Source organism: Salvelinus alpinus, chromosome 6, assembly GCF_045679555.1.
Source record: "Salvelinus alpinus chromosome 6, SLU_Salpinus.1, whole genome shotgun sequence".
Taxonomy (NCBI): domain Eukaryota; kingdom Metazoa; phylum Chordata; class Actinopteri; order Salmoniformes; family Salmonidae; genus Salvelinus; species Salvelinus alpinus.
Window position 1 is genome coordinate 21131243 of NC_092091.1, and position 25597 is coordinate 21156839.

Below are 25597 nucleotides of genomic sequence, written 5' to 3' on the forward strand. Positions count from 1 at the left end.
ACATGGAGTGCCTGGATACAGCCCTTAGCCGTGGTATATTGGCCATATACCACAAAACCCCGAGGTGCTTTATTGCTATTATGAACTGGTTACCAACACAATTAGAACAGTAAAATGCTTTTTTTGTCATACCCGTGGTATATGGTCTGATATATTACTGCTTTGAGCCAAATCAGTATTCAGGGTTCAAACCACCCGATTTATAAATACAATTATAAACTGGATGGTTCCAGCCCAGAATGCTGATTGGCTGACCGCCGTGGTATATGAAACCGTATACCATGGGTATGACAAAACATTCGTTTTTACTGCTCTAATTACTCCATTAACCAGTTTATAATAGCAATAAGGCACTTCTGGGGTTTGTGGTATATGGCCAATATACCATGGCTAATGGCTGTATCCAGGCACTCTGCGATGCGTCGTGCATAAGAACAGCCCTTAGCCATCTTATATTGGCCATATACCACAGCCTCTTGGGCCTTATTGTTTAATTATAGACTAGTTATAGAGAGCCCACCTGATGGCACAGTGCAGTTTATGAGGCATGCACTAACCTACTGACCCACAGTCTTTTAGCCTAAATTAGTATTGTATAATACTATAATATAGGCCTACTAATATGGCCTAACTATGTAGGCCTAACAACTTTTATAAGTTTGAATAACACAGTAAAGTTATTAACTTAATGTAAGAAACCCCTTACAATTGAATGTGATTTTGTCAGTCAACAGTGAACAATAACACTTCTGCACAACAGCTTAACTCTTTGCTTTTATATAAAACATCAAAATAGCATCTCTTTCTATTCCATGTTTCTAATGAGTGCTTGATAGGCTGAATCTTGTTCATAAGAATGTGCCAGGTGGCCTGTATGAATGAATCTTCTATTTTGAGTATAGGGACTTTAGAGAACTTTAACCTGTCCCTATGCTGTTTTAATGAATCAATTCAATTACTTGCCTTGACTATAACCATGAAGTAGACCCAACTATAAAATTAGAGATGGAATGTTATAGAATATACGTTTTTTTCTTCTTCTTTGTAATGGATAAAAAGTATACAAAATGAAGAGCAATAATGACTTGAGACCGTGTGGGAAGACAAGGGAGGGGCTTATAAAGTATCAACTTCAATGTTTTAGCTTTTGAGGCGTGCACCGCAGAAAACCCTTACTAAACCCTTAGGTTACTTTCATACAACCACTGTTTATAAGCTCATCCGCACTTTTAGCCTACACACGGAGTTCTGACGTTCGATCTAAACGTAGTTCCTTCGTTGGAATTAGACTGTTGATTCAACGTTGTTGGAGAGCTGGGTTTGAATTCCTGCATTTTCTCCCGCAAGATTGTGTTTGAACCTTTACTGTTCCGAACCCTCAAGTCTTGGAGTCAAAACGTAGGAGGGAAAGGACAAGAAAAAGCCAAAAAGGCTATCTGAAACATGCTCTCCTTGTTGTGCCTCATGCTGTTTGTTCCACGTGTGTTCTCCTCATCGACACGTAAGTAGCCTACAAAACTCAGAAGTGTGATATTGTGAGAAGCCGACTACCAAGTTTGCCATAAGCCTGTTTCGACTGATTTGAAGGGGAGGGACGCTCACCCTCTATTAGTCAACAAAAAAAAGTTACATCTTATGTACATGTTACAATTCTCAACATGTGTTAGATACATTGTATGTAAAGGTAAAGGTACAAAATACAAAACTCACTGTCTGATTCACAGGTGTCCAGACTGTCCACATGTGTACTTGCCAGGTTATTATAAAATACATGTATTATGAACTGGGTGATTTGAGCCCTGAATGCTGATTGGCTGAAAGCTGTGGTATAACAAAATTTATAAACTGGGTGGTTCAGCCCTGAATGCTGATTAGGTGACAGCCATGGTATATCAGACCGTATACCACGGGTATGACAAAACATGTATTTTTAGTGCTCTAATTACCTTGGTAACCCGTTTATAATAGCAATATGGCACCTCTGGGGTTTGTGATATATGGCCAATATACCACAGCTAAGGGCTGTCTCCAGGCATTCCATGTTGCGTTGTGCCTAAGAACAGCCCTTAGCCGTGGTATATTGGCCATATACCACACCTCCTTAGCCGTGGTATATTGGTCATATACCACACCCACTCGGGCCTGAATGCTTAAATAAAGCTCACATAATACAATAATAAATGAACAGATTATGAGTTATATTTCAAGATGTCTGATTTATTTATGTCCAAAATATGGGCATAATGTTTGGTGGATTTGAAGATGAATTGTAAGTAAATTGGTAATAACTACTTACTTATAATGCAACAAGTCTGCATAGGAGATTATGGCATTGTACACATTTGTGCATGAGTAATTGTAAACTATTCTTCATATACATTTCACCTATTGAAACCAATATCCTGTGAGAATGTTCCAAAGACAAAGTGAATGCCTGTTGGATCATTTTATTTTATGGTAATAATATCCTATGAAAACCGTAACCATGTGCCTAGCAGCTAAATTGGATTTCTTTGTAATGTATTGTTGAACTAACAGAGAAATAGGCCACAGAGGTGATTAAGTTCAAAATAAAAAAAATCATCTGAAATTCCTAAGTTGAAAATTGATGCAATGTTGCTGTGAAACATACAATTAATTTACCCTATTTGTGTAAACGTAAAGTGTAAATATCAGTGGACACACTGGGTTCGGCACATCTCACACCAAGTCCTCTTTAGTCCGGTCAGACTCATAGCGCGTAGCATATTGCCACATATGTTAGATAGCTTGTCTACCGCCCACCAACAGCACACTTAATAAACCTCCTCACATTAACCCTTGAATCTCCCCCAAAGGAGCCAAGTCCTAACACATTCAAACAGGAACGCTTCTCAGGGCATTTCTAATGAAGCATCCATCATAAGATGAGTCAGAAGATTAAAGGAATAGTGGGGATGGAAAAGCATTCAAGAATTTTACCAACAACCTTGTCGGACGTCTCCAAGTGATCTCCCAACAGTTTCAGCACAGGACCCATAAATCCACTTCATAACTCTCAGGTTCCCCTGAGTGTTTGCAATCAGAAAGATTCATTATCTATTAACTCTGAACATATTAATATCAAGAACAAAAATGTTCAAGCAAATCAAATCAAATGTTTTATTGCCGTACGTGCCGTACGTACGGTTTATTGCCGTACGTGTTAAGCCATCATCAACTCCAGGAGTGAAGCCCATTTAAAGTAGTGTGTTTCTGTATGTCTCTCCCCCAGCAGTGGCTGTAATCTTCCCCCAGGACCCGGCGTTGCGGATGGGCTCCAGCCTGACGGCCACGTGCACAGTGAGCCCCGAGCGGGGGCTGCATGCCAACACTATGTACTGGACCATGAACGGGAAGAGACTCCCTAGTAGCACGTACGACCTGCTGAGCCCCAACTGCCTCAGTGTCACTCTGCACCACCTCAATGGCTCCCAGCAACAGTCTGGGGACAACCTGGTGTGTCACAGCGGAGATGGACATGTCCTGGCTGGCTCCTGTCTCTACGTGGGCAGTAAGTGTCAGACTGGCCCTGGAGGCCTCAACCACTTCTTCTGGGGACAGGTTTTCAGAACATTGAATCCAAATCAAAATTATCCTGTGTTGTTTTTCATTCTAAACCCCCTTCAGATTTATTTCCTCCTTGAATTCGGGTGAAAATGACAAAAACTTCTCAGATGTTCTGAAAACTAGATTGTGGTCCTTAAACTGTCTGTGCTCAAAAGGACAGCGCTGGGGTGTAACAAGGAGACAGTATTCACTTGTCTGTCGGAGTCATCAATACTGTCAGAGTAAGCAGCTCAGGGCAGTGCATTTACAAAATATTGTTTTTTTGTTTGTTTAAAAGCCTTTTTGATGATAAGCTGTGTGTTTGCTATGATTTTAAAGCCTGCTATATTACTCCACTCTAATCTCTAGTGTCTCCCGGCAGTGGTTTAAGTACAGGGGATCATGTATTATACATGACATGTATTGACAGAGGCAATGTTTCACTCATGCAGAAATCTTTGCAAACAAACAACAGAGCCCATGTGAAAATAATAGTTATTCTATTAAAATCCTAACGTACAGAGCCTATTCTGTCTGTCTTCGAATCATACACCCAGAGCCTCAGTTGAGCTGCTCAGTGGGTTGTAATCAGCATCACTACTTTGCTTCTGTTTCTAACTACATCTGTGTTTGATAGTCTATCATGGAGAGGAAATGAGAGAGGAGCTGAATCCTCTAGCCTGTCGTCTGAGGTTAAGCAATGTGCCAGTTTGTCATTATGGGATTGAGTGATCATTATTATCCATTGTGAAATAGGAACTACTATACTGATGTATTTGTTTGTGGTACATAAACACTTTGTTTAATGCATCATTTTAATGTCCATTGTGATACTAAGATGTTTATAACAGCTTTGTATAATACACATTGCACAACCACTCTTGTAGCCATTAAGAGAACCATATCTTTTCACTGTTAATGTGCAGTGCCCCCGGAGAAGCCGGTCAACCTAACCTGCTGGTCCCGAAACACAAAGGACCTGAGCTGCAAGTGGACCCCTGGGGGTCGGGGCGAAACCTTCATCAAAACCAAATACACCCTCAAGTACAAATTGAGGTGAGAGCCACAGATGTCCAGCATCTCCCAGGTGATCACCCAACCCACCATAATTTCTGCCTAGAAACAATGATCGATGCATCACCTGGAACACAATTACTTTCTTTTACTCACTAAAGGCCTATGTAATTCTGATGATACATTGCAAAGACTGTAACCACTGCGTTGTTGAACTGCAGGCATTCATTTGACTCTTAATGCTGTTTACACTGTTAACATTTCAAGGTCCAGTGCACACTGAAAATGTTACGCTTTACTGGTTGTTGGCAGTACATTATATTGAGAATTTTGTTACAGATATGAGTGACTTTATGTTGCTGTGTGTTCTGTGCAGGTGGTACGGGCGAGAGAGGGAATGTGAGGACTACAGCACGGGGCAACGCTACACGTGTTATATCCCCCGGGACTTGGCCCTCTTTACTCCCTACGAGATCTGGGTGGAGGCGTCCAATCAGCTAGGGACTGCCACCTCTGATGTCATCACTCTGGATATCCTGGATGTGGGTAAGTGGAGTGAGCCTTTTGTCCAGTCTCCCTCCTGCTCCCCACCCCGCTCCAGACCTGCTAGGGTGGGTACGCCATGAAAATGTCCCGTCACGACGGTAGGACGTGCTAAATTCTTCCTCTCTCCTGTGTTACATGAGTCCATCGTGATCTCATCCTTTCCTTTTCTCTCCTCCTCGCCTCACATCACTAACTCACCGCCTGATCTCCTGCATATGGCTAACACACTTTCATGTGAGAAAGGAAATGTATGTGTTCCCAATCAATCCCAATAACAATATCATGGATTATGGCTGTGATTATTAAAGATAAACTGAACTGTACTAAATGTTCACTGAACTTCAGACATTTGGCAAAAGTGATACACTTACAAAACACAATGAGGATGGGAAAATAAGGTTGAGGACATGAAACTAAATATCACAAAATTTAGCTTGGCCTTCATATTGGTCTTGTATTACAATGTTGCAATATGCCAGTTTACCACACTAGTTTATGATAAAACTATAATCATCAGTCATATGTTGTATGTCCCTCCCTATCTTCAGGCTATGCTCAAACCCTACACCCCAATCCCTCCCTATCTTCAGGCTATGCTCAAACCCTACACCCCAATCCCTCCCTATCTTCAGGCTATGCTCAAACCCTACACCCCAATCCCTCCCTATCTTCAGGCTATGCTCAAACCCTACACCCCAATCCCTCCCTATCTTCAGGCTATGCTCAAACCCTACACCCCAATCCAAGCACTCTGTTCTGCCACCTCTGGTCTCTTGGCACTCCCACCCCTACAGGAGGGCAGCTCCTGCTCATTCCAGTCCAAGCTCTTCTCTGTCCTGGCACCCCAATGGTGGAACCAGCTTCCCCCTTAAGCTAGGACAGCAAAGTCCATGCCCATACTCCGAAAGCACCTGAAACCCTACCTCTTCAAAGAGTATCTTAAATAATGTCCAGGTCACAGTTGTAAATGACAATTTGTTCTCAACTAGCTTACCTGGTTAAATAAAGGTGAAATAAAATAAAAAATAAATAAATAATAATCCACCTCCTCACCTCGACCCCCCTCCCCCCAAAAAACACTTGCACTTCACTCCCTCCCCTTTCTAGCTCTGACTTTGCTGATAACTACTTTATTGAGGAAAAGTTTACTTACTATGCCTGTGATATGTGGTTGTCCCACCTAGTTATCTTTAAGATTAATACACTAACTGTAAGCCGCTCTGGATAAGAGCGTCTGCTAAATGCCTAAAATGTAAATGTAATGTATAGCCTAAGGCTTGAGGTGTGTCCCTGTGGTTAAAAGGGAAAGCGATTGACCTTTGTGTTGCTCTGCTATGTCCCTCCCTACTATACTGGACACACCTAGAGACTACAGGTAGGTTGGTCTGAAGGGAGAGGAGACTGGTCGGAACACATGACGCATCAAGTAACTTCATATTTCTTCACCAACTCCGCAGTGGAAAACATAAGCTGTGGAATCTTCCTTGATTTTCTGCTCCCCTGGGGGGCGAACTTGATGAAACCAATAAAGTGCATCAGCACACACACAAAGTCAAACAGGAAATGAATGGAGCTATAGACTTCTCAAGAAGACAATCACAAATTGTCTTCTGACATTTTTATATGATTCTCTCTCCTCCTCATTCTCTCTTTATATGATTCTCTCTCTCTTTCCCCCTCTATCAACAGCATCAAAGTACTTGACTTCTTTGAGAGCCTTACTGCAGTGGGAAACATGTTTTTTTAATGCTGGAGCGTGTGCCTAAATCATCAGACTGGGGAGAGAGCAGAAACAGACACTGACCTGATTACCCTGCGTCCATAACTACACTCATTCTCAGGACTGGGAGAGAAGGAGAGAGTGAGAGAAAATGAGAGGGGGGGTGGGGAAAGAGGAGAGAGAGGAGGGGAAGGAGATCGTGCATGAGGCAGGAAGAGAGAAAGAGAGGGAGAGAAAGAAAGAGAGAGAGAATGAGACCGGGAGTGAGAGCAAGAGGATAAAATGTGGAGGATACTGTGAACTTAAGGAGAGAAGCAAAGTGTTCTTTCAGAGTAGATGAGATAGACAGCATTGGTGCTGGACAACAGTACAGCCCAGGCCCGACAGTGAACATTCATGACCGTGTTTTATTCAAGCATGGTGGCTGTGATATCTAGATATAGCTGTAGTGTCTGTACAGTGTGGTACAATATTTACCAAGGGGTTTCTCAGAGTGGAGAGTGTGGATGCTGCCTCATCTCAGTCCTCTACTTGTTCAGGGCAGAAATATAGAACATAATAATGTACTGCAAAACCTTAAACAACAAAGATAAAAAAATATATATATATTTTTGTGCTCATGAAGCATTGCTAAGGGTATACTCTATTTACTGAAATTAGCAGTGGTGGAAAAAGTACCCAATTGTCATACTTGAGTAAAGGTAATGATACCTTAATAAAAAAGTCACCCAGTAAAATACTACTTGAGTAAAAGTAAAAAAATATTTTGTTTTACATTTACTGTAATTGCTCAAATATACTTACTATAAGTATAAAAAGTATAAGTAACAGTATAAATCATTTCACATTTCTTGTATTAAGCAAATCAAACTGCGCCATTTTCTTGTTTTTTTTAAATTTACGCATAGCCAGGGGCAACCTCCAACAAACGAAGCATTTGTGTTTAGTGAGTTGGCCAGATCAGAGGCAGAAGGGATGACCAGGGATGTTCTCTTGAGAGGTGAATAAATTGGACCACTTTCCTGTCCTGCTATACATTCAAAATGTAACGAGTATATTAGGTGTCAGGTAAAATGTATGGAGTAAAAAGTACATTATTTTATTTAGGAATGTAGTGAAGTAAAAGTAGTCAAAAAATATAGATAGTAAAGTACAGATACCCCAAAAAACTACTTAAGTAGTACATTCAATTATTTTAACTTAAGTACTTTACCACTGGAAATTTGTATTGAGTTTTTTGTTCCGTAGGTTTAGCACATATAAGTCATTATACAGCTTTGTGACCAACCGGTGTCTACATTCCTGTTGTTTCAGTGACCACAGACCCTCCAGACAACGTCCATGTGAGTCGTGTGGGGGAGCTTGAGGACCAACTGACAGTGCATTGGGGCATCCCCCCGGCACTCAAAGACTTCCTCTTCCAGGCCAAATACCAGATACGCTACCGACTGGAGGACAGCACTGAATGGAAGGTAGAGTAGTAACGTTACTCCAGCTTTGTTTCAACATTCATTCACATTTCTCTCTCTCTGAGGTACAGTGCCACGTCTATGGCATCTCATATCTGTGTAAATATTTGAGATGTATGAGTGTCAGGTACTCTCCAGGGATTACAGAGCTGTATTTTGGCTTTCAAGCCAAGCTTGTGCATGCTTGTTTGTGGATTCTGTTTTTACTGAAAGATAGGCGTGAAAGTCTGATTTCTGCTACTTAACGTGTTTTTGTCAGGAATGTGTGCATGTGTGTGTGGTTAATAGATTCACTATGAGAGTATTTTTTATATATTTTCTTTGATGTCTCTCAGGTGGTGGACGATGTAGGTAACCAGACATCGTGCCGGCTAGCGGGGCTAAGGGCAGGGACGGTGTACTTTGTCCAGGTGAGGTGCAACCCAGTGGGGATCTACGGCTCCAGGAAGGCTGGGATCTGGAGTGACTGGAGCCACCCTTCAGCTGCCTCCACGCCCCACAGTGGTGAGTAAAGATTTACATAGCACTTTAAGAGGAAGGATAGGTCTCATAAGGTGTTATAACACTGCATTAGGATTTATTTACAACAGACATAAGCTTGCTGGGGCGTTTATGACATTCGTGAGCACTTGTTGATCTTCAATAGTGCACATTGAAGATTTTATGGGAAATCGTGTAAAGTTTAATATTATTATGGCTCATGATGAGCCATGGGACATTAAATTGTCCTCTAATAATCAACCTTTCATTGCCAATTAAACCAAAGAAACAATAACCTCATCCCAGATTAGTCTTCAACATCCTGGGAAAATGAGATTCAAACCGTATGTGACCACAGAACGCCAAACATCAAATTACATGATAGAAATCTTTCATCTGAGGATTAAAATAACTCAAGCTGAGATGGCAAAGAGTTGAGGGAGACATCAGATAGATATACTTTTTTTTCTCTTTTGTTAGGCAACTTGAAATGCAGTCCGTCAGTTGCACACAGGGCATTAACACTGAGTGGAAACAGATTTGGGGAGTACATTGGCAGATAATGGGTTACAAAGGTTATGTGGTATTTAATTGGAAGGGGGTTGGAAGTTGGTATCAGGCTCTGTTTGCCATACACCATTGGTTGTGGCCGGCTTTATATTGGGAGTGCACCAAATCAATTTTGTGAATCCTTTCTATTGTAGTCATATCGAATGTATTATAATCAAATAGACTATTCTCAATACTCAAGAGAATGACCTTGCACATTAGCCAGAGCCCAGAGGTTATGCAGAGTTCCTAGCCCCGTGTGAGCCACTGACCGCTCGTCTCCAGCTGGTTTAGTTGTAGGAGAACATTAGGTTCCATTCAATCAAACCTGCATTGCGGTTACGCGACAGCTCTTTTCCCCATGGTCAAATAAAATCACAAAATAACTACGGGTACTGCAGGAAGTGTGTGGACGGGGAGTAGTTTGTACACAATGGCACTGCGTAAACACGGCTGTGGCAGGTTCAATTGAATTGGAGCCAGTGTTCCTCTGAGCAGTCCTCTCTGACTAACCTTGTTCACACTGTCTTCTCCCTGGGCAGAGCGGCTGCAGAGTGGATCATGTGAGCCCAAGCCAGGCGAACAGAACTCCACCCTGCGACGGGAGCTCAAGCAGTTCTTTGGCTGGGTTCGCAAACACGCCTATGGCTGCAGCGGCATGTCAATCAAACTCTACGACCAGTGGCGGGTGTGGCTGCAGAAATCGCATAAAACGCGCAACCAGGTAGGTAAGAATAATATCCCCTTTATTTCTGTTACAACTCAGTCATGGTACATAACTGTGAAGCCTATGCTATGTACTACTAGGCTACTGTAGCTCCTTATCACAACAACACCCTCTGTTGTCAATGTGTTGAACTCTGCATACACCCTGATTTTCTGACCCCCTTTGTCCTGAATTGAACTTTTGCGATGTGTTCAGTGTTGTGGAAGCACACAGAACCATCATTGCCCTAAAACTTGTTAGACATTCTGATGTCTGTGTCTGTTTTATGCTCAGGTATGTGTGCGATTTCCACTTTTTCGGCACAGAGTACAGCTTAATGTTGATATCCACTCAGTTTTCTGAGTCATGCAATATCATTTTATTATTTTAATGGCATAGATTTGATTTTCAGTCGATTACCACAACAAAGAGAAATGAGCATGTTAATATAATTAAGAACCACTTTAATGTGTTGCTTTTGTGTTCTCTCTGTGACGTGAGGAGCTTGTTTCACAACATAACTCACCCCAAATGGCAGCCAGGAGGACTGAGCTCACCGCTAAGCCACATCCTCTGTACCTCTGAACCTAATCGTTGGTTGTTATGCTACTGAGGACAAGAGAACTGCCTGACACGTTTAGCTCACATGATTAGCGTGGCGTATCCTGAATAGTGTCTGTGTTTAACTGCTCTGAGAAAAAAGGGCAGTTCAACTGGCTGTTACCAATACAATATTCAAATAACATACAGCTCAGACACCCATACATACCCCACAAGACATGCCACCAGGGGTCTCTTCACAGTCCAAGTCCAAAGAAAATTCACGGCAACGCTCAGTATTATATATGATCGCATGGAACTCCCTTCTCCAGTTTCTAAAGTAAACAGCAAAATGGCCTTAAACAAAACAGATGAATTAAAACCTCTACGGGATCGGTGACCCCTCCGCGGGATGGTTGAGCTAACGTAGGCTAATGTGATAAGCATGAGGTTGTAAGTAACAACAAAATAAATCCCATGACATTGACATATCTGATATGGCAGAAAGCTTTAATTCTTGTTAGTCTAACTGCACTGTCCAATTTACAGTAGCTATTACAGTGAAATAATACCATGCTATTGTTTGAGTGCACAATTATGAACTTGAAAATGTATTAATAAACCAATTAGGCACATTTGGGCAGTCTTGATACAACATTTTTAACAGATATGCAATGGTTCATTGGATCAGTAAGAGACTTTGCACATACACTGCTGCCACCTTGTGGCCAAAATCTAAATTGCACCTGGGCTGGAATAATACATTACGGCCTCTCTTGCATTTCAAAGACGGGAAAAAAACAGTTGAAAACGCATGTTTTTTTTCCTTTGTATTATCTTTTACCAGAACTAATGTGTTATATTCTCCTACATTAATTTCACATTTCCCCAAACTTCAAAGTGTTTCCTTTCAAATGGTATCAAGAATATGCATATCCTTGCTTCAGGTCCTGAGCTACAGGCAGTTAGATTTGGGTATGTAATTTTAGGCGAAAATTGAAAAAAAGGGTCGGATCCTTAAGAGGTTATAAACATCTTAAAAGGCACAATAGTGACTGTGAAATGACACACACACACACACAAATAGGCACACTAACACACAATCTACACACATTATTTAGTTGTATATTGTTGTATTTTACATTTGTGTGACTGTCTATCAGTGTAGCAGTGTTTTGTTATTTGTCATGTTTTATATTTTTTCGTGGACTCCAGGAAGAATAGTTGCTGCTTCGGCAAAAGCTAATGGGGATCCAAATAAACTAAAAACCAATACGCAATTAGTGTCAGTATGATAAGGAATATGAATTACCGTTCAATTGAATTACCCCAATATTAAACATTTGTTTTCCCTTTCAGATTCTATAAGGCGATAAATCATAACACATCCTAAACATCATTGAAATATTTAAGCAACATTCACAACAGCAACTGAGAAACTGTCAGAAGGCCACTTTGAGGCCTCTCGGTGAAAGCGATCCAACACTGGATATTCCAGCATTTGGTCACACACAACAACTCTTCTTTGTAGGAATCCATGTGGAACAGAAAAAGACCTGATGCAAGACGCCAGCGTGTTACACTGCTGTCTGCAGCCCTGGATTAAAATAGAGTGGAATCCCATCTCTGAGAACTTCTCCTCTCCATCCCCTCCTCTCCACACAAACACACTCTTACACTCACATCTCCTGGGAGTGCCAAAGTGGAGAGCCTTTTTCTTAGCACATTTCAGACCAAGGCCCTCTGATCGCTGAGTGGGAGCATGGAAAAGTTTCTTAATGTAGCATTAGTATGTGCTCGACTCAGATGGCCATAAATCATCTTACAGACTACCGTCAGATCAGACACATAGTGGCCACCATCACAGGCTTTTACCACAGACACAAGGGTATTATGCAATCTTGCTGGAATGTCATATACAGTATAAAGAACTTCACTAATTCAGCTCCTGTTCTGGAAACTCAATCACAGAACATTTGTCAGAATTCAATAAGATGAAGGTATTTTCATAATGTATTTCCATTCTAGCAACTTTAATAGCCACACAGTTGTCTAAGCCACACTATATATAAACAAAAGTATGTGGACACCCCTTCAAATTAGTGGATTCGGTTATTTCAGCCACACAGGTATAAAATGGAGCACACAGCCATGCAATCTCCATAGACAAACATTGTCAGTAGAATTGCCTTAGTGAAGAGCTCAGTGACTTTCAATGTGGCACCTTTCATTTGGTCAAATTTCTTCCCTGCTAGAGCTTCCCCGGTCAATTCTATGTGCTGTTATTGTGACGTGGAAACATCTAGGAGCAACAACGTCTCAGGCACAAAGTGGTAGGCCACACAAGCTCACAGAACGGAACCACCGAGTGCTGAAGTGGGTAGCACGTAAAAATCATCTGTCCACTACAGAGTTCCAAACTGCATCTGGAAGCAACGTCAGCACAAGATCTGGCCGTTGGGAGCATCATGAAATGGGTTTCCATGGCCGAGCAGCCGCACACAAGCCTGAGATCACAATGCCAAGCGTCGGTTGGAGTGGTGGAAAGCTCACCGCCATTAGACTCTGGAGCAGTGGAAACGCATCCTCTGGAGTGATGTATCACATGTCACCATCTGGCAGTCCGACTGGGTTTGGCAGATGCCAGGAAAACGCTACCTGCTCCAATGCATAGTGCCAATTGTAAAGTTAGGTGGAGGAGGAATAATGGTTCAGGCCCTTTAGTTCCAGTGAAGGGAAATCTTAACACTAGAGCATACAATGACAATTTAGACAATTCTGTGCTTCCAACTTTGTGGTAACAGTTTGGGGAAGGCCCTTTCCTGTTCAGCATGACAATTCCTTTGTGCACAAAACAAGGTCCATGCAGGAATGGTTTGTCGAGATCGGTGTGGAACGCCGACTGCGAGCCAGGCCTAATTGCCCAACATCAGTGCCCAACCTCACTAATGCTCGTGGCTGAATGGAACCAAGTCCCCGCAGCAATGTTCCAACATCTAGTGGAAAGCCTTCCCAGAAGAGTGGAGGCTGTTAAAGCAGCAAAGGAGGGGGACCAACTCCATATTAATGCCCATGATTTTAGAATGAGATATTTGACAAGCAGGTGTCCACATACTTTTGGTCAAGTAGTGTATGCATTAATGGATGTAATTGCATAGGTCTTTTAATTACAAAAACTTGGGTTGGTATGCTCATACACCGTTTTGTGGATTGGCTGGTGTATACAGTCATAGCAATTGAACTTCAGATATTTCTGCAGTTTGTTGGTCATATGGAAGTGTTTTCTTGTTCTTTGGGTTTGTACTACTCTGGATTCCTTTTGTTGAAATAAGTGGCATAATGTTTAACTGTATATACTGTGTCTGAGTGACTGTGCAGATGAGGACATTTTTATATTGCTTATATTTTTGTATATGAATATTTAAGAAATTCTAATTAATAATTTCCCTCATTAAGTTATGTTCAGTTATCAATGATAAATATAACTGTCATATATTTTGGCCGTTTGTCTATAAAACAATAAAGGAATAACACTTGCCTTGGAATGTTTTTTTATTAAAAGAGCAAATTATCACACAGGTACACATGCAGAGATAAGCAGGATACAGAATGACCCTGGGCAGACACTGCAGCAGTCAGGTGGAGCCAGGGAAGGATCAATAACTTAGGCAAATGAATAAAAAGGGGGAAGTTGCAGCAGAGGAGTCCATCAATCCCTGTCTGGGCGGCAACCTCCTGGGAGTCCCCATCACACAGACTCCTCGGAGTCGTATTTAAAGTCCTGCAGGATGTCACTCAGGGCCTCCTTATTCTTTATGATGCTGCAGCAGGGGAGACAGATGGAGGCATTAGAGCAGGGCTCTCCAACCTTGTCCCTGGAGAGCTACCGTCATGTAGGTTCACTCCAACCCTAATCTAGCACACCTGATTCTAATAACTAGCTGGTTGATAAGTTGAACCAGGTTTGGAGCGAAAACCGAACTGGGGTTGGAGCGAAAACCTACAGGAGGGTAGCTCTCCAGGAACAGGGTGGAGAGCCCTGCATGCATTCCCTGTGAGTAGTCTGCATGCAAACAGCAGGTAGGTCTTATGAGAAATGACATCAGTGATTGCACATGGCAATGGAGCAACTTAACGAGACACTGAGCTGCCCCTGCAGCTTCAACACTCAGCAGTTTGAGTCAGCACATTGAGGGAATGAGTTGGTTAAACGGGAAACAAAGCCCTGAAAGGAAGAGTGAAATCTGCTCTTACTCCTGCTTGACCTCCTGGATCTTCTCCTGACAGCCCTCGTCTTCTGGGTGATCCTGAGCCTTCTGCTTTGCCAGCTGCAGCTTAGCCGTCTGTGGACAACGAGACATGTGTAAACCATTTATCAGACGTGGAGCTGGAGCATTCAAATGTTAACACCAGCCTGGGCCAGACTAGAGACCAATCCTCAAAAAAGGCTTTAGTTTTTGAGAAACCCCTACCCGACGTAGAACAAAACACAACCATAATTTTTCACATCTCTTATGTCTCCAATTTATGAATTGGATGGTTGTGTAAAAATATCTTTCTGCAAAAGTGGTTAATTTGATAGATATTGTGACTTAAAGTGCAGAATAATGCCTGGCTGGAGTGGGGGGGGGGGGCACATAAGCTCATGTAATGCAATATTGCAAGCTCAAATTTGGAACAGAAGTAGTCTTGTCGGTCCTTCATACACCCACAAACAACATAAGGATAGCATAATGCATCTTGGAAATAGACCTGTAAACACAGAGATACAATAGGCGGAAATATAAACTATGAATATTTATGATGTATGTAAGCCTTCCTTTTTAGTAGCTGATTAAAAGGACAGCTTTCCAAATCAAATTTGCTCTTATTCAGTGCTGTATGGTTCTGCCTGACACAAACACAGTTACAAGTGTTTTGATGTTGTGGGTATTGTAATCTAATCAGCTCCAAATAAAACAAGTGGGCTCAGACACTGAGAACTTCTATTTTTTATTTGTTCAGCCCCTACTCTTGCAGATACATTAGGGACACCCCTAGATGTGCCTCCTTTTCCAATATGATGTCAAAAATCCAATATGGCTGCCAAAAAAACATTAAATGGTGGTTAAATCACTTGTATATAGAGATGTTTTAATTGAGACATTTCAGATGTGTACTGTTCTCATGACCTGTACTGAAGACTATTTTGGTGCAATTCAACTTAGTTGGGAATTCAATATGCCTTCCATAATTACTCATCTTTGTCTGGATCTTTTTTTTTTTTTAAAGGCTGCAGACTGCTCGGCATGGCAACACCAAATATTCCAAGTTACAAGCCTCTGAGGATCAATGAGACAACTGGGACCTCCAACGAAAGGGAAAAAAATCCAACCCTGGACTCGGACACCCTCTCCCTAACTCTAAAACTTGCCCCTGCTGTTTGTTAAATTGCCCCTCCAGGATTGGGCTCTTAATTAAGTCACCTCCTTATCATTTAGAAGTGAGCTTTGATTCATGGATAATCCAATACGGCTGCCTGAATCCAACATGACCTTACGCTGGCTCACTGCATTCGTGATGCACATTAGGATGTACGAGTGCACTCTGAAGCTGTTCAGGTTGAGGTGACTCATGCATTGTCTGGGAAGCTTTGCAGTAATCCCAACATCTGTTTAAGGATATATGCCATCTATGGCAAACAAGAGGCCCCTTAGAATGGTCAAATTTAAACAAAGATGCTGTATGTCATCGTTTACGGTGGCTGGGGATTGACTTAGTGGCCTTTGTGCACTTTGCTTGACAAGCTCCACCTCCTCTGCAATCCAGGGATCATCTTCAAATGTATATGGAGCTGTGCTACGTCCCACATAATGCTTCTTAGTCAGTCTATGACCTACACAAGTAACCTCTAATTAACCTGAGGCTGCCTCACCGGTTCAGTTACTCTCATCTCCTTCTGGGCCTGCCTCAGACCGTAATCACAGCCAACTACTCCGTTAATATCAGCCAAATTATCATCCAAACCAACTTCCAAAGGACTATGTAGGACAGAACTGCAGGACTTTTTGCCACATTCTACATAAAAAAAAAACACCCACAGGTTAATTAGGCATGGAAAAATCAACTTCAAAATACTCTCCTGCAACCCGCCTCACCCAATGTGGTGTGGATCTGTTTTTTCTAAAGTATTTTTTATATACCTCGAACCAGAATCCCCCAACAGAGGCTAGCCAGCGCACTAACTAGTAGTCAGCTAACCACTGCTAGCGGTCATCAGCTGACCTTTAGCTCGGAAAGCTCTCGCCAGTTCGTACAACGCGACTCAAACCAGAGCATACCCAACCTATTTTCTCTCCATATCCCCGGTTCCTACCACAAGCTCTGAACCTTTTCACCTGGATCGTCGCAGCTAGCTAGCTGCTATCCGAGTGACTACTCCTGGCTAACATCTGTCCCGAAGCAAGCACCAATTAGCCTGGAGCTAGCCCATGCTAGGCCCATTCTCCCGGCTAGCTGAAGAGGCCACTCCTGGGCTACAATACCCGGACCCCTTCTACTGCCGGTACAGGGCACGGAACCCCGCCGATCCTTCACGACTGGACTACAACGTAATCTGCTCGAGGGGGTACTCAACTGGCCCCTACATCGCGACGTCCCCTGAATGACCATCTGCTAGCCGTCTAGAGCATATTGGAATGTTAGCTGAATAGATCCATCGGCCAGTTTCTTGGGCCACTATACCTATTTTGCCAATTGGACTTGGACCCCTCTTCTACGCAGAACCCTACTAATTCATCACGACTGGTCTATCGACGTCACCGCACGTGGAGGCTAAAACAGACTTTCCTCCGTCGAGACGTCCCTAAGACCCTTCTGCTAGCTTGCTACCCCCAGCCTGCTAGCTGTCTGAATCACCGTGTCTCCAGCCAGCCCAACCACTCACTGGACCCCTATGATCACCCGGCTATGCATGCCTCTCCCTAATATCAATATGTCTTGTCCATTACTGTCCTGGTTAGTGATTGTCTTATTTCACTGTAGAGCCTCTAGCCCTGCTCAATATGCCTTAACCAACCATTTAGTTCCATCTCCCACATATGCGGTGACATCACCTGGTCTCAAGAGACAATAGCTCTCTCATCATTACTCAATGCCTAGGTTTACCTCCAATGTACTCACATCCTACCATACCTCTGTCTGTACATTATGCCTTGAATCTATTCTATCGCGCCCAGAACCTGCTCCTTTTACTCTCTGTTCCAAACGTACTAGACGACCAGCTCTGATAGCCTTTAGCCGTACCCTTATCCTTCTGTTCCTCTGGTGATGTAGAGGTTAATCCAGGCCCTGCAGTGCCTAGCTCCACTCCTACCCTCCAAACTCGTCATCAAGCTCGAGACCCTGGGTCTCGACCCCGCCCTGTGCAACTGGGTCCTGGACTTCCTGACGGGCCGCCCCCAGGTGGTGAGGGTAGGTAACAACATCTCCACCCCGCTGATCCTCAACACTGGGGCCCCACAAGGGTGCGTTCTGAGCCCTCTCCTGTACTCCCTGTTCACCCACGACTGCGTGGCCATGCACGCCTCCAACTCAATCATCAAGTTTGCGGATGACACTACAGTGGTAGGCTTGATTACCAACAACGACGAGACGGCCTACAGGGAGGAGGTGAGGGCCCTCGGAGTGTGGTGTCAGGAAAATAACCTCACACTCAACGTCAACAAAACAAAGGAGATGATTGTGGACTTCAGGAAACAGCAGAGGGAGCACCCCCCTATCCACATCGACGGGTCAGTAGTGGAGAAGGTGGAAAGTTTTAAGTTCCTCGGTGTACACATCACGGACAAACTGAATTGGTCCACCCACACAGACAGCGTTGTGAAGAAGGCGCAGCAGCGCCTCTTCAACCTCAGGAGGCTGAAGAAATTCGGCTTGTCACCAAAAGCACTCACAAACTTCTACAGATGCACAATCGAGAGCATCCTGTCGGGCTGTATCACCGCCTGGTACGGCAACTGCTCCGCACACAACCGTAAGGCTCTCCAGAGGGTAGTGAGGTCGGCAGAACGCATCACCCGGGGCAAACTACCTGCCCTCCAGGACACCTACACCACCCGATGTCACAGGAAGGCCATAAAGATCATCAAGGACAACAACCACCCAAGCCACTGCCTGTTCACCCCGCTATCATCCAGAAGGCGAGGCCAGTACAGGTGCATCAAAGCAGGGACCGAGAGACTGAAAAACAGCTTCTATCTCAAGGCCATCAGACTGTTAAACAGCCACCACTAACATTTAGCGGCCGCTGCCAACATACTGACTCAACTCCAGCCACTTTAAAAATGGGAATTGATGGAAATTATGTAAAAATGTACCACTAGCCACTTTAAACAATGCCACTTAATATAATGTTTACATACCCTACATTACCCATCTCATATGTATATACTGTACTCTATATCATCTACTGCATCTTGCCATCTTTATGTAATACATGTACCACTAGCCACTTTAAACTATGCCACTTTATGTTTACATACCCTACAGTACTCATCTCATATGTATATACCGTACTCTATACCATCTACTGCATCTTGCCTATGCCGTTCTGTACCACCACTCATTCATATATCTTTATGTACATATTCTTTATCCCTTTACACTTGTGTGTGTATAAGGTAGTAGTTGTGGAATCGTTAGGTTAGATTACTTGTTGGTTATTACTGCATTGTCGGAACTAGAAGCACAAGCATTTCGCTACACTCGCATTAACATCTGCTAACCATGTGTATGTGACTAATAAAATTTGATTTGATTTGATTTTACTCCCCAGGTGCTCTCATTTGTTGACTTCTGTAACCGTAAAAGCCTTGGTTTCATGCATGTTAATATTAGAAGCCTCCTCCCTAAGTTTGTTTTATTCACTGCTTTAGCACACTCTGCCAACCCGGATGTCCTAGCCGTGTCTGAATCCTGGCTTAGGAAGACCACCAAAACCCCTGAAATTTCCATCCCTAACTATAACATTTTCCGACAAGATAGAACTGCCAAATGGTGCGGTGTTGCAATCTACTGCAGAGATAGCCTGCAGAGTTCTGTCTTACTCTCCAGGTCTGTACCCAAACAATCCGAGCTTCTACTTTTAAAAATCCACCTTTCCAGAAACAAGTCTCTCACCGTTGCCGCTTGCTATAGACCAACTTCAGCTCCCAGCTGTGCCCTGGACGCCATATGTGAATTTATTGCACCCCATCTATCTTCAGAGCTCGTGCTGCTATGCTTAACACCCCGGCCATCCTACAATCTAAGCTTGATGCCCTCAATCTCACACAAATTATCAATGAACCTACCAGGTACAACCCCAAATCCATAAACACGGGCACCCTCATAGATATCATCCTAACCAACTTGCCCTCCAAATACACCTCTGCTGTTTTCAACGAAGATCTCAGCGATCACTGCCTGCATCCGTAATGGGTCCGTGGTCAAACGACCATCCCTCACTGTCAAACGCTCCCTAAAACACTTCAGCGAGCAGGCCTTTCTAAATCGACCTGGCCCGGGTATCCTGGAAGGACATTGACCTCATCCCGTCAGTTAAGGATGCCTGGTTATTCTTTAAAAGTGCCTTCCTCACCATCTTAAATAAGCATGCCCCATTCAAAAAAATGTAGAACCAGGAACAGATATAGCCCTTGATTCTCTCCAGACCTGACTGCCCTTGACCAGCACTGCTCCGCCCACAACCGTAAGGCTCTCCAGAGGGTAGTGAGATCTGCACAACGCATCACTGGAGGCAAACTACCTGCCCTCCAGGACACCTACACCACCCGATGTCACAGGAAGGCCATAAAGATCATCAAGGACAACAACCACCCGAGCCACTGCCTGTTCACCCCGCTACCATCCAGAAGGCGAGGTCAGTACAGGTGCATCAAAGCAGGGACCGAGACTGAAAAGCAGCTTCTATCGCAAGGCCATCAGACTGTTAAACAGCCACTACTAACATTGAGTGGCTGCTGCCATACATGTAAAAAATTTATCACTAGCCACTTTAAACAATGCCACTTAATATAATGTTTACATACCCTACATTACTCATCTCATATGTATATACTGTACTCGATAAACAATGCCACTTAATATAATGTTTACATACCATACATTACTCATCTCATATGTATATACTGTACTCGATACCATGCCTCTACAGGGCTCGAGTGGCTGCTGCCATACATGTAAAAAATGTATCACTAGCCACTTTAAACAATGCCACTTAATATAATGTTTACATACCCTACATTACTCATCTCATATGTATATACTGTACTCGATAAACAATGCCACTTAATATAATGTTTACATACCCTACATTACTCATCTCATATGTATATACTGTACTCGATACAGTATGGTATCGAGTACAGTATATACATATGAGATGAGTAATGTAGGGTATGTAAACATTATATTAAGTGGCATTGTTTAAAGTGGCTAGTGATAAATTTTTTACATGTATGGCAGCAGCCACTCAATGTTAGTAGTGGCTGCATCTTGCCTATGCCGTTCTGTACCATCACTCATTCATATATCTTTATGTACATATTCTTCATCCCTTTACACTTGTGTGTATAAGGTAGCTGTTGTGAAATTGTTAGGTTAGATTACTCGTTGGTTATTACTGCATTGTCGGAACTAGAAGCACAAGCATTTCGCTACAGTCGCATTAACATCTGCTGTGTATGTGACAAATAAAATTTGATTTGAAATGGTCGCCTAAAGTGGTTTGTACGCTGTGTCATGGTCCCCTGGAGGTTTTGTCTAGTCCCTGGTTTGTCCCAAAGGACATTCTTGAGATGTTGTGTCATGGTCCCCCGGATGTTTACAAGTTATTTAACCTCCATAAAAATGGTACTATGGCAGCCATATTGGATTTGACGGCATATTGGAATTAAGGTCAAATCCATCGTGGCCCCAAAGACAATCTGACTTAATCACAAGAGTAGGGGCTAAAGTAACAAAATCCAAAGAACCTTGGACCCAAAAAATCAATTTCTGATGTCTGAGCCCACTTGTTTTTCTTAGAGCAGATTACAATAGCCACATCAAAATCCATGTGTAACTGTATGTATTCTTGTCAGGCAGGACCATACAGCACTGAATGAGAGCAAATTTCACTAATCTGCTCCCAAAAAGCAAAACTTACATTCATCATAAATATTCATAGTTGACATTGTATCTTTGTGTTTACAGGTCTATATTCCCAAGATGCATTAAGATTGTTCATGTAGTGGCCTCCCGGGTGGCGCAGTGGTCTAGAGCACTGCATCGCAGTGCTATGCTGCGCCACCAGAGTCTGGGTTCGCGCCCAGGCTCTGTCGCAGCCGGCCGCGACCGGGAGGTCCGTGGGGCGACGCACAATTGGCTTAGCGTCGTCCGGGTTTGGCCGGTAGGGATATCCTTGTCTCATCGCGCTCCAGCGACTCCTGTGGCGGGCCGGGCGCAGTGCGCGCTAACCGAGGGGGGCGGGTGCACGGTGTTTCCTCCGGCCGCTGCCAACATACTGACTCAACTCCAGCCACTTTAAAAATGAGAATTGATGGAAATTATGTAAAAATGTACCACTAGCCACTTTAAACAATGCCACTTAATACAATGTTTACATACCCTACATTACCCATCTCATATGTATATACTGTACTCTATATCATCTACTGCATCTTGCCATCTTTATGTAATACATGTACCACTAGCCACTTTAAGCTATGCCACTTTATGTTTACATACCCTACAGTACTCATCTCATATGTATATACCGTACTCTATACCATCTACTGCATCTGCCATGCCGTTCTGTACCACCACTCATTCATATATCTTTATGTACATATTCTTTATCCCTTTACACTTGTGTGTGTGTGTAAGGTAGTAGTTGTGGAATTGTTAGGTTAGATTACTGTTGGTTATTACTGCATTGTCGGAACTAGAAGCACAAGCATTTCGCTACACTCGCATTAACATCTGCTAACCATGTGTATGTGACTAATAAATTTGATTTGATTTGATTTGACACATTGGTGCGGCTGGCTTCCGGGTTGGAGGCGCGCTGTGTTAAGAAGCAGTGCGGCTTGGTTGGGTTGTGCTTCGGAGGACGCATGACTTTCGACCTTCGTCTCTCCCGAGCCCGTACGGGAGTTGTAGCGATGAGACAAGATAGTAATTACTAGCGATTGGATACCACGAAAAATTGGGGAGAAAAGGGGATAAAATTTAAAAAAAATAAAGATTGTTCATGTAGGACAGACAAGTGCCTACTTGTATTACATTTGAGCAATATCAGCTCTTGCAATATTGGGTTACATGAGCTTATACAGCCCAGCCCCCCCTCCAGCAAGGCATTATTCTGCACTTGGAGTTTAGGGGGGTGTCTCACAATATCTATCAAATGAACCACTTTTGCAGTAAAATACAACAATCCATTTCATAAATGGGAGACATTTGGGATGTGGGCTAGGGCTATCTCAAAAATGTGGGGGACTTGCCACTAGCCTAGATCCAGAAGAAGGAAAGTCAATGCCAGACTTCTGACGTTATGAAAATTGATAGTATGGAAAATGTAAGATATTATTTCAATCTTGTTAAATTCCCATTTTTACTGACAGATTGAGCTTCACATTACAGTTGTGCATTACAAAGCATGATCATTAAAATATGTCTACTATGTGTCAATTGTTGCACAATTGCTTCTCTCTATTGATGACAAGGTAAGTTCATTATTGTTATGTTCAATTGCTGAACAATGAACACTGATGAAGCAGGAAATACAGGATGGGATACATTCTCAGAGGAGAAATCTGACCCCTTGTGGCTGACTGATGGAAGTCTGATGATGAACCTTGGAGGTGATGCACTATTGCAGAAGCCTCAAAACAGGTCCTAGAGAGCTACTGGGCATGCAGGTATTTGTTCCAGCTCTTCAGTAACACTACAGATTCTGCTAATCATGGCCTAGAGTGTGAAGATCATGATTTGAATCAGGTGTGATATTGATGGTCTAGAATAAAAGCAAGCACATCCAGTAGATTTCCAGGACTAGAATTGCAGAACACTGCACTGCAAATATATGCATGTTCAACTGAAAATTCATATAAGCTATATAAAACTCAATGCTTGATATCCATATGTAATCCCTAAGCGCCAACATCAGTCAACTGAGCACTGTTACAGCAACACAGAGGCGGCATTTCGTTTCATTCCCACTAAACCTGGTGTAAAAAATATGCTACACAATTAATTTTGCCCATGTTTACACCGATACAATCTCTCAATTTGGGAAGAGTGAGCAAGTGCACACTGGGGGCCTGGTCCCAGATCTTGCCAACTCCATTGCTAATAGTCAAGCCATGTTTGGCATGACAATGAGTGACAAGAAGATGGCAGGATAACACAAACTGACTGGTACAGGCTAAAATTTGGTTATGGGGTTGGTTACGGTAAGTTCAATTTCGGTTAGTCGTTTTACAGGTCAGGAGCTTCCTTAAAGCATATCCCAGGTCAGTGTACTAGGTAAGAGAGAGTCGTTACCAGTTCAAGCTTCTGCTTTTCTTTACTCTGCAGCTTGTCAATGTGTTCAGAGAGATCTGGACGGTCGAAGTCTTGGTGCAGCCGCTCCTTTATCTCTAGCACCTCCTTTGAGAGGCCACAGAAAGCCTGCGTTATCTCATGCACCAGCTGCCTGTAGTGGTCAAAGTCATAGTGGGGCCCCGTCCTCAAGTATGCTTCATGGCCTCTAGAGAGAAATAAACATGTTAGTCCATCTTCACCTACTTTAAGTGAACAGAAAGGCAGGAAGTGCATCTATGCATCAACTGAAAATAATGCAGGCCTACTTACTCGTCAAAAAGCCTGTACGCTTCAACCCTTTCAGCTTGAACGGCATAAAATCGATGGACCAATGCTTGAAAGTCTGTGGGTACCTAGGATGGAGAGAATGGGAAGACAAAAAAAAAAAAGACATGTGAGTGGTGAACATTAGGAAAAAAATTGCTAACTACAGTAATAGTTAATTTTATTAGCTAGGTAACAGTAGCTTGTCTCAGTTATTAACTTGCTAATACCTAACTATTTTGGGGAGTTGGTGTTACACTGACATGGTTACAAAATGTTTTGAAGAACCTGACAACATTTTTAGCTAGCTATGTTTACTACCTAACGTTATACATCTAATTAGCTAAAGATATTGTTATAGCTAGCTAGCTACTTCCACAACGTGCCTACTTGGCATTATAAACTGGGTAGTTCGAGCCCTTAATGCTGATTTGCTGACAACCGTGGTATATCAGACCGTATACCACGGGTGTGACAAAACATGTATTTTTACTGCTCTAATTACATTGGTGTAGACCATCATTGTAAATAAGAATTAGTTCTTAAACTGACTTGACTAATTAAATAAAAGGTTTCACAAGCAGTTTATAATAGCAATAAGGCACCTCGGGGGTTTGTGATATATGGCCAATATACCACGGCTAAGGCCTGTGTCCAGGCACTCCACGTTGTGTCGTGGACGTGAAAGAACAGCCCTTTGCCGTGGTATGTTGGCAATATACCACACCTCCTCGGGCCTTAGTGCTTAATTATAGCTAACTTCTTGTCCGGTGTCGCATATGTTGTTCAGTTAACCCACACGAGACAAGCTAACGTTAGCCAGTTAACTAGCTTTCATATACAAACTGCATGTTGTTGTCTCAAATAAATGTATTGCAATAAACAAACTTACCATGTCAATGTTGTTGAAAATGTCGCTGTACAGTTTGGTTAATAAGCGAGGTGTAAAACAGTAGCGCGTATCGTTTTGGCTTTGTTCATCATGATTCAACTATTTTGAAGACAAGTAAATATGCTTCCTGTTTATGTGCATCCTTCAATTATGTCCGATGGTACAGCTAGAACCCGAAAGGTTGCTAGAAAATGTAGCATAAAAGTAACGTTAATAGTGGTCCATATTTATTGTAGATAAATCTA

At 42.8% G+C, this 25597-nt stretch overlaps 2 protein-coding genes across 7 annotated transcripts; one reads left to right on the plus strand and one right to left on the minus strand.

Moving 5' to 3' along the window:
* Positions 1–1122: 1122 nt before the first annotated feature.
* LOC139578339 (cytokine receptor-like factor 1) lies at positions 1123–14129 on the plus strand. Of its 6 annotated transcripts, none has more exons than XM_071405794.1 (8): positions 1125–1501; positions 3254–3532; positions 4494–4623; positions 4958–5127; positions 8162–8319; positions 8652–8820; positions 9888–10073; positions 11951–14129. In XM_071405794.1, exons 1-8 carry the CDS (start codon positions 1444–1446, stop codon positions 11965–11967), a joined length of 1167 nt encoding a protein of 388 aa, XP_071261895.1. In that variant the 5' UTR covers positions 1125–1443; the 3' UTR covers positions 11968–14129. The 6 variants fall into 6 exon arrangements, with proteins under 6 accessions (XP_071261892.1, XP_071261891.1, XP_071261895.1 ...); XM_071405793.1 differs by having other exon boundaries at positions 12123–14129; XM_071405795.1 differs by having other exon boundaries at positions 9888–10069.
* Positions 14126–25488, minus strand: rex1bd (required for excision 1-B domain containing). Its single transcript, XM_071405797.1, has 5 exons — positions 25353–25488; positions 24467–24549; positions 24158–24362; positions 14846–14934; positions 14126–14412 (listed from the first exon to the last, which is right to left on the minus strand). Exons 1-5 carry the CDS (start codon positions 25353–25355, stop codon positions 14340–14342), a joined length of 453 nt encoding a protein of 150 aa, XP_071261898.1. The 5' UTR covers positions 25356–25488; the 3' UTR covers positions 14126–14339.
* Positions 25489–25597: the final 109 nt, after the last annotated feature.

Bases quoted from the DNA above. Each gene is read 5' to 3' on its own strand.
- LOC139578339 (XM_071405790.1), top strand. From the start codon at position 1,444: ATGCTCTCCTTGTTGTGCCTCATGCTGTTTGTTCCACGTGTGTTCTCC. The intron at 8,320-8,651 runs GTAGAGTAGTAA...GATGTCTCTCAG, and splicing joins AGGACAGCACTGAATGGAAG to GTGGTGGACGATGTAGGTAA. The intron at 8,821-9,887 runs GTGAGTAAAGAT...CTCCCTGGGCAG, and splicing joins TGCCTCCACGCCCCACAGTG to AGCGGCTGCAGAGTGGATCA.
- rex1bd (XM_071405797.1), bottom strand. The intron at 14,935-24,157 runs GTAACGACTCTC...CGTTGTCCACAG, and splicing joins AAAAGCAGAAGCTTGAACTG to ACGGCTAAGCTGCAGCTGGC. The intron at 14,413-14,845 runs GTAAGAGCAGAT...CCCCTGCTGCAG, and splicing joins ATCCAGGAGGTCAAGCAGGA to CATCATAAAGAATAAGGAGG.